Source organism: Abramis brama, assembly GCF_963993115.1.
Source record: "Abramis brama genome assembly, chromosome: 5".
NCBI lineage: Eukaryota > Metazoa > Chordata > Actinopteri > Cypriniformes > Leuciscidae > Abramis > Abramis brama.
In genome coordinates, this window is record NC_139967.1 from 26,951,222 (window position 1) to 26,967,932 (window position 16,711).

The 16,711-nt window shown below is 40.3% G+C and overlaps 1 protein-coding gene across 1 annotated transcript; it reads right to left on the minus strand.

Annotated features, from left to right (window-relative positions):
• Window positions 1-667: 667 nt before the first annotated feature.
• On the minus strand, window positions 668-16,091 carry LOC311082934 (IgGFc-binding protein). The gene is made up of 26 exons (XM_084114122.1): window positions 16,074-16,091; window positions 15,933-15,983; window positions 14,582-15,754; window positions 14,135-14,475; window positions 13,455-14,028; window positions 12,684-13,288; window positions 11,976-12,546; window positions 11,274-11,872; window positions 10,611-11,175; window positions 10,299-10,495; window positions 10,002-10,140; window positions 9,300-9,904; window positions 8,588-9,158; window positions 7,909-8,507; window positions 7,248-7,812; window positions 6,887-7,083; window positions 6,653-6,791; window positions 5,955-6,559; window positions 5,236-5,806; window positions 4,557-5,155; window positions 3,896-4,460; window positions 3,535-3,731; window positions 3,301-3,439; window positions 2,886-3,214; window positions 2,059-2,617; window positions 668-1,974 (listed from the first exon to the last, which is right to left on the minus strand). Coding segments are annotated over exons 2-26 (11,055 nt in total). The 5' UTR covers window positions 15,982-15,983; window positions 16,074-16,091; the 3' UTR covers window positions 668-1,972.
• Window positions 16,092-16,711: the final 620 nt, after the last annotated feature.

Genomic DNA, 16,711 nt, shown 5'->3' on the forward strand with positions numbered 1-16,711 from the left:
GTTGTGGTTTAAAAATAAACATTCTGACATAAACACTCTGTCAGCTACACTGTTTACTTCTGAATATTATAGTTTGGTTCCTTCTGAATATTATAGTTTTCATTACCAAGAAACCAACAATTACTAAAAACACACACAAAAACTGATTTTGCACGGGCACTTTGCACTGCTCCCTGGATCGACGGATGTGGATGTAATTCATTGTGGATGTAATTCATATTCATTTTGTTCGGTGCCAAATCTAATATCTTTGGAGAAAACTGAAAATGGCTGTCCACCGACAGTCCCCATCCAACCTGACAGAGCTTGAGAGGATTTGAGGGGTAGAATGGCAGAAAATCCAAAAATGCAGTCAGATGTGCAAAGCTCATGCCCCAAAAGACTTGAGGCTGTAAATGTGCTTTAATAGATGCATCTAATTTATATCTAAATGCGATGATAATTCCGCACTTTCGTTACTGCATGACGAGTTGGTCACAGGCATGTAAAACAGCATTACGGCCCCTGGAATCATTGTACAAAAGTTCTCTTAAGGTTCATGACAAGAAATCTCGGCTATTTCACCACTGTCATATTCTTAAAAAACATGGTATATTAAGTTTTGAAAACATAATCATATATTCAAATCTCTGTCTTTTGTTTAAGATAATAAATGGTACTGCAGCTCCTCCGTTAAAAAAGTTTATTTCACTGAGCTCAGAAATTACATCTCGAGCCAACTGTTCGGGGTGAGTGTAGGGTTCCTCAGTGTAAAACAGCATTCGGCAGCTCAGCTTTCTCGAGTGTGGCCATCAGACAATGGAATAAATTGCCAACAGAGCTGACCACATGTGTAAATTTGAACACCTTTTCACATCGGGCCACAAAATGGCTTCTTTTAAAACAAACATGTTCACATAATGTATTGTAATTGATGTGTATGTGAGAGTGTAGGCTACTTGTAAATGAATGCTGAGGAATGAATGAAGGGTGTGATCTTCTTAATGCTATTTTGAGATAGATGTATTATTAACTTTATATGTTGACATCAGCCTGCCCAGGGACTACAGGTGGAAATTAGCACATGTGCTACAACCTGGTAAAATGCATCTCTCCTTTTTAAGGTTAATGTATATTTTACATTGTCCCTGTTTCAAATAAATAATAAAAAAAAAAAAAAAAAAAAAAAAAAAAGTAGGCCTACTGATTTAAGGATTTTAATTATTATGTACTTATTTCAGTTTTTAATACATTTGCAAAGTTGTCAAGTTGTCATTATGATGTATGGATTGTAGATTTGTGTGAAAAAAAAGTAATGTAAAGCAGTTTAACATAAGGCAGCAAAATAACAAAACGTGAAATAAATAAAGGGTTTTGAATACTTATGCAAGACAATATATATATTATTAGGCTGCACAATGTAGCATTTTCAATGAAAATTCATTGGTTAGTGTGAGTGTTGAACAGCATCTGAAATATTAACTGTTGCATATTGGTGGATGCTTTGATGTGTCTGGAGCAGTTGAATGTCTATATAAAATACTTCGCAATTATTGATATGCCAATATTAGAAGCTGACATACGGTTGGCATAACCTATATTTCTGTTTATGACTTTTGGCACTTATAATTACAGACACAGGAAATGACACAGCTGAATGAATTCAACTTAATGCACATAGATGCAAGAATTTAATAAGAATGTTAGGCAATTGAAGGAATAAATCAAGTTTAAAACAGAGCAATTTAACCCAAGATTAACTATAGACTGATTTGTGGATAGGACAAATGTATATGATGTATACTGTATGTAGTCATTCAAGAAAAGAAACTCAAACATCAATTTTAAACACCAAGTGTAATATTACATAATGTGATATTAAGTAATGACAAAAACTGTTATATGTTATATGTCAATATAATAACTGTGAAATGCAAAACAGAATGTTATTTATTTAATAATTTGCATTTTCACAGGGATCCAAAAATCTTCATCCTGTTGGGAATAAAAGACAGGAAAGGTGTTAGCATTAATGTAACATATATTAAACAATGATTTTGAGTCATGGCCATGACTTACAGCAGTTAGCGAGCTGTTTCCATTCTGGAGACACGTCAGCCTTTACCAGTGCACAGGAGGACACATAATTATTTAAGGCATTGCAGAAAGCATTTTGACTTCCATCACTGAGACACATTTGGAAAAGGCAGTCAGCAGCGAATCGCCTCTTTGAGATTATGTCATGGCACTGGGCAAATGGGCCCTTCGCATTCTCTAACAAGCCACAGTAGGTTTGTCCACTATATAGTAACTTCTTATCATCTGAGCAAGGGGGAAAGTGCCAGCAGTTGCTGTTGCTTTCAGGGACACTCCAAGACTTTGCCCATTCTGTGATGTCTGTCATGCTGTTACCACTCGGTGTGACATAATCATCCTGCAGGTCATTACTGTAGGTTCCACACATTCCAACTATGTTATTATAATAGCTACTGGACAATGTCACCATGAGGGTATTCACCCAATTAAACATGACCTCCAAGCCAAAATCTGTCTGCAGGACCCCTGTAGTGCCCGATTGCGTTATGTTGATCCCCTCAGAGTTTAAACTTACAGGAAGGTTTGAAACTGTGCCATCAATCTGGATAGGATAAAATGAGAGCAAGCAATAGACATATTAAGTAGAGAATTTCCAGAGTGTACAACAGGGGTAGTCAACCCTGCTCCTGGAGATTTTTGCTCCAACCCTAATTGAACACATCTGAACCAGCCAATTAAGCTGAAAATTACTTGAAAATAGCAGGTGTGAAGGTAGCCCTCTGGGTGCAAGGTTGGCTTCTCCTGATATACAATATTACCTTAGAGGGACACTGAGATGTTTTAACATTGACTTGATGGTACTGACTTACTGTCACAAGCTTGCGTTTGCCTTGGATGAAAGTGATGTCATGTCCTCTGACTGTAATGGTGGCTGACTTCACGTAAGATCCACGTGTGCCTTTGAGCATCTCATTCTTGTTGACGATGCTGAAAGGTGTTAGTGTTAGGTCTTTGCCTGAAGTTTTAACTAAAGTATAGGAGCAAGTACCCTGGAAGGAGAAGTGGTTTCCATCAAAGGTTTTGTAATGAGGATCTCCTTTAGCAATGCAAGAGGCCTTTGACTTTGCAACGCACAGTGCCTTATTGTCCTTTACAGTGCAGTACTCTTGTTCACGGCACTTATAGTTACTGCAAGGATCTGGAAAAGAGGTGTACATCTGTATTATGGTTTCATTTAAACCTAATTGGGAAATTCTTTACAATGTTCATTATAGATATACTTACCTTCCTTGTAGCAACCAGTTAGACCTTCTTTTTTGTCACAGATCTGATCTGCATCACATTTCATTGGTTCACAGGAGAACACTCCGGATTTGCAGAGGCATTTCTCTTTACACTGTCCTTGAATGACTGTCTCACCTGACTGCAGAAAAAATAAGAGACAACAAGTGTCAGTTTTTTCCAGTGACTAGTGTGATGTTTGACTACTGCAAGAAAGAAACTGGAATGGTTTCTCACCTTGTAAAACTTTCCATCTACATTACAACCACAGTCCTGCAATGTCTTACATTCACCTCCATCAAACAAGAAGCCATCATCACACTGACATCCTTCCTGACATGGTGGACAATCCTGTGAGTTAGTCAGGCTGGCGCAGGTTGAAGAACAAGTGTCAGCACAAAGCTCATAGTGACTGTTTGCCGAACACTGGAGTGCTGGAAGAATACAAGATTGTTTTTAAAGACTAGCTCAGAAATCAGATTTTAGAGAGAATATTTAATTTTACACAGTATCTTCCTTGACTAAAGGCCACGTGAAAAGAAGGCCAGGAAGAGGACAAGCAAGAAGAAGGTCATTTGAGGAACATGCAGACACTTACGGCAGAAGGAGTTATTCCTCCAGTTGTTGATTGATGTCCCAATCTCTTGACAGCTGGCAACATACCTTTGTATGTGGCGACAGTGAACTGTCTTGTCTTTTGGTTGTGCTGCCATATCTTTAACGCATTCATCGAAGAATTTCTGAGGTGGAATTTTTTCGTAACAACCAGAAAATGGTCCCTTCTCTGTGATTAGCATACTGCATGCTGTTTCTGCCTCTGTCTGTTTGTCTTTGTCTGGATTTAAACATTTGGGGCCACAAATTGTTTGGCACATCAGTTTGTCAGATGGCGAAACCCAGGACTCAGCAAAGTACTCCACGGAAGATGTCTGAATACCATCTGGCAGGAGAAAATCATCTGCACTGTTTCCATTGTAGTTACCACAGAGACCTTTGACTATGTTTTTAAAAGTGGATGGGATCTCGATTTTGGCCATGGAGACTGTATCATATGTCAGTTTAAATCCAAAATCTGTTTCCACAACAATGTTAACACCGCTCTGATAGACTTGTACCAGTCCATCATTCACAGTCACGGGGAGATTGGTTTTAACGTTGTCCACCTGTAAAGAAAACACCAACATAAAACTTAAACATTTTAGACAACAGTATTTGATTACTTTAAACTATTGTTAGAGCTTCAGTAACCAGTACATTACCTGAACCTCCCAGATGTGGCCGGGCAGCAAAGTAATCGTGGATTGTTCTATTTGTATTTCCACTCTTCGAGTAAAGACTATCTCAGAGGAGGACTGCTGTTTGACTAATACACTGAAAGAGTTCATGTCCTTATCCTTGTTCTGAGCTGTCTCTGCCAATCTATACTCACAGTCTCCTTCAACAGTGAAGGACTTCCCATCGAATGTCTGATAAAGCCCAAAGCCTGACACTGAGCAAATGGCTTTGCTCTCTGGGAAACAGCCCAGAACTCCATTCAGAACCTGGCACTTCTCGTTTGGTTTGCAGGTGAATCCATCATTACACTGAACTCTTCCATTCTCTGTGCAGACACATCTCTGCTGGCACTTGTCCTGAGGGAAGAATTCCTGACCCAGTTGATAGTACTGGCCCTTCTCAGTACAGCCACACTGCTGTGCAGCCACACACTCACCATCGCTCAGGACAAAGCCTTTGTCACATGTGCAACCTTCAACACATGGAGTTCCCATACAGCTCTTGGGCTCAGTGAGGCCACGGCACGTCTGCGGGCATCCTGTCGCACAAACCTCATAGTGGCTGTGTGCCTTACAGTTTGTAGCTGTGGACAGATCATATTAAGAGCTAATGTCAAACTAGAGCAATGAGTTATAATTATATTTGAAATAAAGCAATACTAACGGCAGAAACTGTCGGTTCTCCAGGATTCCACTTGGCCAAGTGCATCTTGGCAAGCAGCTGTGTATGCAGAAAGAGCACTGCAGAGTGCTGACGAATGACCACCATACATACACATATCATACACACAATCCTCATAAAACTGATTTGGATTCACTTTATTATGGCAGCCTTTGAATGGTCCCTGTTTGTCAGTGATCATGCTGCAAGGCTTTGTAAAAGTTATTTGGTTTCTCTCTGTGGCGTCACATTTAGGGCATGCTTTGCCCTGACATCCATCTGCGCATCCAGGGTCATCCTTGACTTTCCAGCTGGTTCCAAAAATGGTTGGGGTTGCAGCAAGGGTTTTGTCAGGAGTAAGCAAATCATCATTGACATTGTCATTCCAGTTGCCGCAAAGTCCCCCCACTTGACTGTAGTAAGTGCTGGGGAGAGTCAGTGTTACGTGGCTATCCCAGTTGAATTTCAATGTCAGATCAAAGTCAGTTTTTATCACGCCAAAGTACCCACTGTAGAATATTGAAAGTCGACCATCTTCTAGTTCAAATGGCAATTTCACAAACAGATTGTTGACCTTTAAGACAAATTCATCCAAATAAATTAATATTCAAAACCATGTGTATTTATTTTTTTTTTTGTAGGTGAGTGTACAGTAACATTCGACTTGCTATGCATGCAGTTATTCATATTACAGGTAGAATAGTCTTTTTTGATGAACTGACCTTAACTTTGCGTGGGCTTTCCTTACTTAAGACAATTGTGTATCCATAGACTGTTATGGATACAGTCTTCGTGTAAGCAACTGCCATGTTTCTTCCTCTGTTCTCATTCTTGACCAGCACCTCAAAAGGTATCAATGATGGGTCAGCTGTATTGAGTAGCTTGGACAAATAATAGGTACAGGTTCCTTGGAAATCAAAGGTTTTACCATCAAATGTGCGGTAGTGTGGATCCCCTGCACCCTGGCAGGTACTATAGGACATTGGGTAACAATCTTTCACTCCATTCCGTGTGTCACACACTAGGGGATTCTTACACTTTGATGGTGTGCATTCAACATTTCCAGTTTGAGGGTTGCACACACATTTTTCTGTGCATTGATTCTCACCCCAAAATGTCTGCTCTGCTAGATAAACTTGGCCTTTGTAAGTGCAGCCACACTTATTTACAGGTGTGCATTCATCTCCACTGCGGACAAAACCTGCATTACACTGGCAGCCTTCCACACATGGCAGTGTGCACTTGTTTGGGGCATCTCGATCAGCACAAGTGGGAGCACAGGCTTTGCCACAGGCATCATAATGCATGTTGACTGGACAGTAAGTTGCTTGAAGGATTAAACAGAGAAAAGAGAGAAAATTGAAATGCCTGGTATATAAACATATATTTTGTATGGTACACTTGTTATAAATATAAATACCTTTCTTGTAGCACCCAGTTAGACCTTCTTTTTTGCCACAGATCTGATCTGCATCACATTTCATTGGTTCACAGGAGAACACTCCGGCTTTGCAGAGGCATTTCTCTTTACACTGTCCTTGAATGACTGTCTCACCTGACTGCAGAAAAAATAAGAGACAACAAGTGTCAGTTTTTTCCAGTGACTAGTGTGATGTTTGACTACTGCAAGAAAGAAACTGGAATGGTTTCTCACCTTGTAAAACTTTCCATCTACATTACAACCACAGTCCTGCAATGTCTTACATTCACCTCCATCAAACAAGAAGCCATCATCACACTGACATCCTTCCTGACATGGTGGACAATCCTGTGAGTTAGTCAGGCTGGCGCAGGTTGAAGAACAAGTGTCAGCACAAAGCTCATAGTGACTGTTTGCCGAACACTGGAGTGCTGGAAGAATACAAGATTGTTTTTAAAGACTAGCTCAGAAATCAGATTTTAGAGAGAATATTTAATTTTACACAGTATCTTCCTTGACTAAAGGCCACGTGAAAAGAAGGCCAGGAAGAGGACAAGCAAGAAGAAGGTCATTTGAGGAACATGCAGACACTTACGACAGAAGGAGTTATTCCTCCAGTTGTTGATTGATGTCCCAATCTCTTGACAGCTGGCAACATACCTTTGTATGTGGCGACAGTGAACTGTCTTGTCTTTTGGTTGTGCTGCCATATCTTTAACGCATTCATCAAAGAATTTCTGAGATGGAATTTTTTTGTAACAACCAGAAAATGGTCCCTTCTCTGTGATTAGCATACTGCATGCTGTTTCTGCCTCTGTCTGTTTGTCTTTGTCCGGATTTAAACATTTGGGGCCACAAATTGTTTGGCACATCAGTTTGTCTGATGGCGAAACCCAGGACTCAGCAAAGTCTACCACAGAAGATGTCTGAATACCGCCTGACAGGAGAAAATCATCTGCACTGTTTCCATTGTAGTTACCACAGAGACCTTTGACTATGTTTTTAAAAGTGGATGGGATCTCGATTTTGGCCATGGAGACTGTATCATATGTCAGTTTCAATCCAAAATCTGTTTCCACAACAATGTTAACACCGCTCTGATAGACTTGTACCAGTCCATCATTCACAGTCATGGGGAGATTGGTTTTAACGTTGTCCACCTGTAAAGAAAACACCAACATAAAACTTAAACATTTTAGACAACAGTATTTGATTACTTTAAATTATTGTTAGAGCTTCAGTAACCAGTACATTACCTGAACCTCCCAGATGTGGCCGGGCAGCAAAGTAATCGTGGATTGTTCTATTTGTATTTCCACTCTTCGAGTAAAGACTATCTCAGAGGAGGACTGCTGTTTGACTAATACACTGAAAGAGTTCATGTCCTTATCCTTGTTCTGAGCTGTCTCTGCCAATCTATACTCACAGTCTCCTTCAACAGTGAAGGACTTCCCATCGAATGTCTGATAAAGCCCAAAGCCTGACACTGAGCAAATGGCTTTGCTCTCTGGGAAACAGCCCAGAACTCCATTCAGAACCTGGCACTTCTCGTTTGGTTTGCAGGTGAATCCATCATTACACTGAACTCTTCCATTCTCTGTGCAGACACATCTCTGCTGGCACTTGTCCTGAGGGAAGAATTCCTGACCCAGTTGATAGTACTGTCCCTTCTCAGTACAGCCACACTGCTGTGCAGCCACACACTCACCATCGCTCAGGACAAAGCCTTTGTCACATGTGCAACCTTCAACACATGGAGTTCCTATACAGCTCTTGGGCTCAGTGAGGCCACGGCACGTCTGCGGGCATCCTGTCGCACAAACCTCATAGTGGCTGTGTGCCTTACAGTTTGTAGCTGTGGACAGATCATATTAAGAGCTAATGTCAAACTAGAGCAATGAGTTATAATTATATTTGAAATAAAGCAATACTAACGGCAGAAACTGTCGGTTCTCCAGGATTCCACTTGGCCAAGTGCATCTTGGCAAGCAGCTGTGTATGCAGAAAGAGCACTGCAGAGTGCTGACGAATGACCACCATACATACACATATCATACACACAATCCTCATAAAACTGATTTGGATTCACTTTATTATGGCAGCCTTTGAATGGTCCCTGTTTGTCAGTGATCATGCTGCAAGGCTTTGTAAAAGTTATTTGGTTTCTCTCTGTGGCGTCACATTTAGGGCATGCTTTGCCCTGACATCCATCTGCGCATCCAGGGTCATCCTTGACTTTCCAGCTGGTTCCAAAAATGGTTGGGGTTGCAGCAAGGGTTTTGTCAGGAGTAAGCAAATCATCATTGACATTGTCATTCCAGTTGCCGCAAAGTCCCCCCACTTGACTGTAGTAAGTGCTGGGGAGAGTCAGTGTTACGTGGCTATCCCAGTTGAATTTCAATGTCAGATCAAAGTCAGTTTTTATCACGCCAAAGTACCCACTGTAGAATATTGAAAGTCGACCATCTTCTAGTTCAAATGGCAATTTCACAAACAGATTGTTGACCTTTAAGACAAATTCATCCAAATAAATTAATATTCAAAACCATGTGTATTTTTTTTGTAGGTGAGTGTACAGTAACATTCGACTTGCTATGCATGCAGTTATTCATATTACAGGTAGAATAGTCTTTTTTGATGAACTGACCTTAACTTTGCGTGGGCTTTCCTTACTTAAGACAATCGTGTATCCATAGACTGTTATGGATACAATCTTAGTGTAAGCAACTGCCATGTTTCTTCCTCTGTTCTCATTCGTGACCAGCACCTCAAAAGGTATCAATGATGGATCAGCTGTATTGAGTAGTTTTGACAAATAATAGGTACAGGTTCCTTGAAAGTCAAAGCTTTTACCATCAAATGTGCGGTAGTGTGGATCTCCTGCACCCTGGCAGGTACTATAGGTCATTGGGTAACAATCTTTCACTCCATTCCGTGTGCCACACACTAGGGGATTCTTACACTTTGTTGGTGTGCATTCAACATTTCCAGTTTGAGAGTTGCACACACATTTCTCTGTGCATTGATTCTCACCCCAAAATGTCTGCTCAGCTAGATAATATCGGCCTTTGTAAGTGCAGCCACACTTTTTCACAGGTATGCATTCATCTCCACTGCGGACAAAACCTGTATTGCACTGGCAGCCATCCACACATGGCAGTGTGCACTCATCTGGACCATCTCGATCAGCACAAGAGGGGGCACAGGCAGTGCCACAGGTATCATAATGCATGTTGACTGGACAGTAAGTTGCTTGAAGGATTAAACAGAGAAAAGAGAGAAAATGTAAATATCTGGTATATAAACATATATTTTGCTTTCATGGTACACTTGTTATAAATATAAATACCTTTACTGTAGCACCCAGTGGCACCATCTTTTTTGCTACAGATCTGATCTTCATTACATTCCAAGGGTTCACATGAGAACACTCCGGCTTTGCAGAAGCATTTCTCTTCACACTCTCCCCGAACGACTGTCTCACCAGACTGCAGAATATATTAAAGAAATTAATGATATTTTGGTGGGAGAGATAAACAAGTCAATGTTCTGTGGTTGGTGTCACTTGTGTCATGTTTGAGTGCTATTAGCAATAAATAAATAAAGTAAAAATAAAATGAAAAGAACAGACCAGATAGATTCTCACCTTGTAAAACTTTCCATTTATATTACAACCACAATCATCCAAAGTAGTACATTCACCTCCATCAAACAAGAAGCCATCATCACACTGACATCCTTCCTGACACATTGGGCATTTCTGTGACTTTGTCAGGCTTGCACAGGTCGAGGAACAGGTGTCAGCGCAGAGTTCATAGTGACTGTTTTTGAAACATGTGAGTGCTGGAAGAAAACATTGACATTTTAAAGAAAAACTTAGGGTTTTGTGCATTAAGGGGCATTACGTAGATAGGCTAGAGGAGAGTTATTTTTAAACCTAAAGTATGCAGCCACTTACGGCAGAAGGAGTTATTCCTCCAGTTGTTGATTGATGTCCCAATCTCTTGACAGCTGGCAACATACCTTTGTATGTGGCGACAGTGAACTGTCTTGTCTTTTGGTTGTGCTGCCATATCTTTAACGCATTCATCAAAGAATTTCTGAGATGGAATTTTTTTGTAACAACCAGAAAATGGTCCCTTCTCTGTGATTAGCATACTGCATGCTTTTTCTGCCTCTGTCTGTTTGTCTTTGTCTGGATTTAAACATTTGGGGCCACAAATTGTTTGGCACATCAGTTTGTCTGATGGCGAAACCCAGGACTCAGCAAAATCTACCACAGAAGATGTCTGAATACCGCCTGACAGGAGAAAATCATCTGCACTGTTTCCATTGTAGTTACCACAGAGACCTTTGACTATGTTTTTAAAAGTGGATGGGATCTCGATTTTGGCCATGGAGACTGTATCATATGTCAGTTTCAATCCAAAATCTGTTTCCACAACAATGTTAACACCGCTCTGATAGACTTGTGCCAGTCCTTCCTCCACAGTCACGGGGAGATTGGTTTTAACGTTGTCCACCTGTTAAAAAAAAAGAAGCAAATTAAACTTTAACATTGTAAGAAAAAGTATTTGATCACTTTAAACTATTGTTAGAGCTTCAGTAACCAGTACATTACCTGAACCTCCCAGATGTGGCCGGGCAGCAAAGTAATCGTGGATTGTTCTATTTGTATTTCCACTCTTCGAGTAAAGACTATCTCAGAGGAGGACTGCTGTTTGACTAATACACTGAAAGAGTTCATGTCCTCATCCATGTTCTGAGCTGTCTCTGCCAATCTATACTCACAGTCTCCTTCAACAGTGAAGGACTTCCCATCGAATGTCTGATAAAGCCCAAAGCCTGACACTGAGCAAATGGCTTTGCTCTCTGGGAAACAGCCCAGAACTCCATTCAAAACCTGGCACTTCTCGTTTGGTTTGCAGGTGAATCCATCATTACACTGAACTCTTCCATTCTCTGTGCAGACACATCTCTGCTGGCACTTGTCCTGAAGGAAGAATTTCTGACCCAGCTGATAGTACTGGCCCTCGTAAGAACAGCCACACTGTTCCATAGGCACACATTCACCATCGCTCAGGACAAAGCCCTCATCACAAATACAGCCTTCAATGCAGGGAGTCCCCTCACAGCCCTTGGGCTCAGTGAGGCCACGGCACGTCTGGGAACATCCTGTTGCACAAACTTCATAGTGGCTGTTGTCCATACAGGATGCAGCTGTGGACAAATTATATTAAGGACTATTTTCACAATATTTACAATAGTTACATGTATTTAATTTTTTTAAAGAGAAGTAAATGTTGTTGGAATTAATACTAACGGCAGAAACTGTCGGTTCTCCAGGATTCCACTTGGCCAAGTGCATCTTGGCAAGCAGCTGTGTATGCAGAAAGAGCACTGCAGAGTGCTGACGAATGACCACCATACATACACATATCATACACACAATCCTCATAAAACTGATTTGGATTCACTTTATTATGGCAGCCTTTGAATGGTCCCTTTTTGTCAGTGATCATGCTGCAAGGCTTTGTAAAAGTGACTTTGTTTCTCTCTGTGGCGTCACATTTAGGACATGCTTTGCCCTGACATCCATCTGCGCATCCAGGGTCATCCTTGACTTTCCAGCTGGTTCCAAAAATGGTTGGGGTTGCAGCAAGGGTTTTGTCAGGAGTCAACAAATCATCATTGACATTGTCATTCCAGTTGCCGCAAAGTCCCCCCACTTGACTGTAGTAAGTGCTGGGGAGAGTCAGTGTTACGTGGCTATCCCAGTTGAATTTCAATGTCAGATCAAAGTCAGTTTTTATCACACCAAAGTACCCACTGCGGAATATGGAGAATCGACCATCTTCTTGTTCAAATGGCAAATTCACAAACAGATTGTTGACCTTTAGGACACAAGTTACCATTTAATTAACAAAGGTTTTTGTTAAAAGTATTGTTTTTTTGTAGGTTAGCATATAATTACATTTGTTCATGCCTTTATGGAGTTATTAATTTGTATAAGAGTTTTAAATGTACTGACCTTCACTTTGCCGGGGTCATCTTTACTCAAGACAATTGTGTATCCATAGACTGTTATGGATACAGTCTTAGTGTAAGCAACTGCCACGTTTCTTCCTCTGTTCTCATTCTTGACCAGCACCTCAAAAGGTATCAATGATGGGTCAGCTGTATTGAGTAGCTTGGACAAATAATAGGTACAGGTTCCTTGGAAATCAAAGGTTTTACCATCAAATGTGCGGTAGTGTGGATCCCCTGCACCCTGGCAGGTACTATAGGACATTGGGTAACAGTCTTTCACTCCATTCCGTGTGTCACACACTTGGGACTTCTTACATTTTGTCATTGTACAATCAACCTTTCCAGTTTGAGAGTTGCACACACATTTCTCTGTGCATTGATTCTCACCCCAAAATGTCTGCTCAGCTAGATAATATCGGCCTTTGTAAGTGCAGCCACACTTTTTCACAGGTATGCATTCATCTCCACTGCGGACAAAACCTGCATTGCACTGGCAGCCTTCCACACATGGCAGTGTGCACTTGTTTGGGGCATCTCGATCAGCACAAGAGGGGGCACAGGCAGTGCCGCAGGCATCATAATGCATGTTGACTGGACAGTCCAGAGCTTGGAGGAGAAGATAAAAACAAAAATATAAATATTCTGATTTTATCACATTCATTGCCTACCAAAATCCTAGCATAATTGAACAAACAGCACCAATGTTCCATTCACATACATTAATCTAAATATTGAATACATTTAAATCTCACAGATATACATATGCACTTACGGCAGTTGGAAAGTGTCCTCCAATTTCCAGTGATTTTGATTCCAGCTGACATGCAAGCACCAACGTAGCTTTGAATGTTGTTGCAGAGGAAGTTTCTGATACCGTTGTTAATACAGACATCATAGACACAATTATCTACATACATGTGGGGATCCACAGTGTTGTGGCAATTAGCAAATGGCCCATCAGTTTTAGCCATGACACCACAGTTTGTGTCTTTTTTGTACTCCTCTTGAAGATTTAAAGAGCAACTTGGGCATTGTCCATTACAGTCATCATTACAAAACAAATCATTATCTGGAACTTTCCAGGTCTTGGCAAACTCAATGACATCGGAGAGCACCTTGCCTTTGGGATCAATATATTCATCTCTTCGGTCACCATTATAGTTTCCACAAAGACCACCTAGAGTCTGGAAATAGCTGCTTGGAGCTGTGATATACAACATCATATTCCAGTCATATTTAACCTCTAAGCCAAAATCCGTTGATATAATAACATTCCATCCCCTCTGATCCACTTTTATTTTGCCACCATCTATAGTCAAAGGCAGGTAAGTATTTTCACCATCAAACTAGAATGAAAAACAAGAACACAAACACCAAAGAAAGAGATTAATTTATTGTTCAGTGTAGTTTTAAATGCATCAAAAAACGTTATAAAGTGCTTTTTACTTTTACCTCTACTACTCCTCTTTGGCTGCCAGCCACCACGATGTGATTGTACACAAGGACAGAAACCGTCCTTACATATGCCACCCTTTTACTTCCCCGGTGATTATTCTTTGCCAAGATACTAAACGGTGTGAGGCCTTTTTGAGGCTTTGTATTGTTTGCCATGACGTAGGTACAAGTTCCCTGAAAGTCAAATAATTTTCCATCGAATGTTTTGTAATGAGGATCGCCAACTGCCTGACATGTGGCAGTGGAAGTGGGGACGCAGACACCCTTTCTGCACTCTTCCTGCTGACGGCACTTAACAGTCTCACAGGGGTCTGGTGGAGGCGGTGTTGACGTAAAAACTTAGGGGACACAAGAACGTTTTTTTTGTTTGTAATTTCGATCAGTTATAATAAATATGTCATTTCTGACTGATTGTACAAACATTGTTCAGTCATGATTTCTTACCTGTGTTACACACTCCTGTTGTGGCATATCCATTCCTTGATTTCCCACCAAAAACATAAGCAGCCATCAGCGAATCACCTGATATGGTGATGGGACCTTGCTGCGAACCAATTGACTTGGTAGCCCATACAAATTTGTCATTAGCAGGGAACGTTTTCCATTTCAGTGAACCGCTGATAGTGGAGGCTGATGCTGCTTCAGCAACAACAACAACAGTGTTATCATAGCCATTTTGAGAGTGAATGGTCCATGATTTTGACATCTCAGAGGTTGGTATGACATTGGTTAGAAACTCATCATTTGGAAAATTGCTACTGAAATACATTACCATGATGTTTTTGCTACTTTGGATGAGCTTAGCATCTCTGCTCAAATCAACAGCTAAAACTTCTCCAGAATTTAGCTTTCTTTTTAAGGGAAAATTATGCCTATTGAAAATGGACACAAAAGTGTTGTCCTCTGGGGCAACCACATAGGCTGTGTCTTGGCTGAGGGACTGATGCATTGCAGGGACCAGGTATTCGTTGGAGAGAGACTCAATTGGTACCAGCTGCTCATAGACATGCTCACAGGTGCCTATGATCATGGAGCACTCGTGTCCGGCCAGGACAGCTACTGGAGATGTGGATTTGATTTTCATTCCAGACAAATTTACCAGACTGCGAAGTTGATAAACTTCGTAGGGAGCCAAAGTGATGGTTTTGGTCTTCGTGAATAACCCAAAAATTCCTGAAATGGAGACAAGCTCAATTGTGTTCATATAATTGCCATTGATTATGGCTACCAGCTTTTTAAATGGATTTGGACCCGTGTTTGGAGTAAAAACTACATAACTCTTGCCAAGTTGATTTATCGGGAAGATCACACTGCTGTCTCCGGTGTTTTCCTTTAAGTTGGACGATACAACCGAGATTTGAGCAGTAGAAGAGATGGAAACAGTTTTGCGGAAGACTCCGTCACCTTCCATCTCAGTGTTTGCTGGCAAGACAATCCGTTTGGTCTCACCTCGTCCTATGTTCACATTTTCACTGTAACTCAGTGCCTTTATCTCAACTTTCACAGTGGCTGGGAAATCTTGTGCTGTTATGGAGAGAGTCGGACTGGCTTTACCATATTGGTAATTTGTCATAAAAGCAGTGATGAATTCACGCCCTATTGGACATCCGTTGACTGCTGTAGTAAAACAGAAACACAATATTGTCAATGCCATTTTTTTTTTAATATATAGTAAAGCAAACATTATTATTTGTGTATAAAAGCATTACCAAAGTACTAGGAGAAAAAGTTAGTTGCCATTAAATCTTGATTAGCAGTTAGAAACCATATTATAATACAATATAATTTATCTTACCAGTGACTGTTAAAACTGCCACGCAGAAAAGAAAAGACCTTGTCTCCATGGCTGTAACAGAGTAACAATACATTTACCACTTCTGATGATTAGTTTAAAAAAAATGAACATAAGTAATTCAAGAGAGTGAGCAGTACTTACCTGAAGGCCAGGTCTCTTGTGAACGAAATACTTTTTTAAAAGGGAGGGCTTATATAGTATTGTTGGTAACGTAAAAAATTCATTTCCGGAAACAGGATCTAATTTTTAAGGTACATAAAAATGTGTGTAAGTTGAAGCTAATAGACAGAATACTGTAAACAATGTTCTGCATCACTGCTATATAGCAAAGACAGAATTTTTTTTATTAAACATAATATTTGAGTTTAAAAACCAAATATACTTAAAGGAGGGAAAGATTCAGCCGGTTTGAAGTGTGTGTATTTGGATTTAAATGAACACACCACTGTGTAAATTTCCTTCAAACAAACCAAACTATGTGTCACTAAATACATTGAACATTCACATTTCAAACATTTGCTAGTCGCGCTTATCTGAGTGTTCACAGTTTATTAATTAATTTTGGGTGATTATACTTTAAATAAATGCAATGTTTATTCATATATATATATATATATATATATATATATATATATATATATATATATTTATCTGATGTGCAATGTGGGTTTAGCATTTAATTTCTACAATCTTTGTCAGTGACTGTGTGTACTATGACACATTGTTCACACAGAAACAAGGCAGATGACTTCGGGTAAAAGATGTTTGCCAAGCTTTCC

Excerpts from the sequence above, each read along its gene's own strand:
- LOC311082934 (XM_084114122.1), bottom strand. The coding sequence starts at position 15,981 with ATGGAGACAAGGTCTTTTCTTTTCTGCGTGGCAGTTTTAACAGTCACT. Across the intron at positions 7,084-7,247 it reads GAGGAATAACTCCTTCTGTC|CACTCCAGTGTTCGGCAAAC; the intron begins GTAAGTGTCTGC and ends GTATTCTTCCAG. Across the intron at positions 5,156-5,235 it reads GAGAACCGACAGTTTCTGCC|CTACAAACTGTAAGGCACAC; the intron begins GTTAGTATTGCT and ends ATCTGTCCACAG.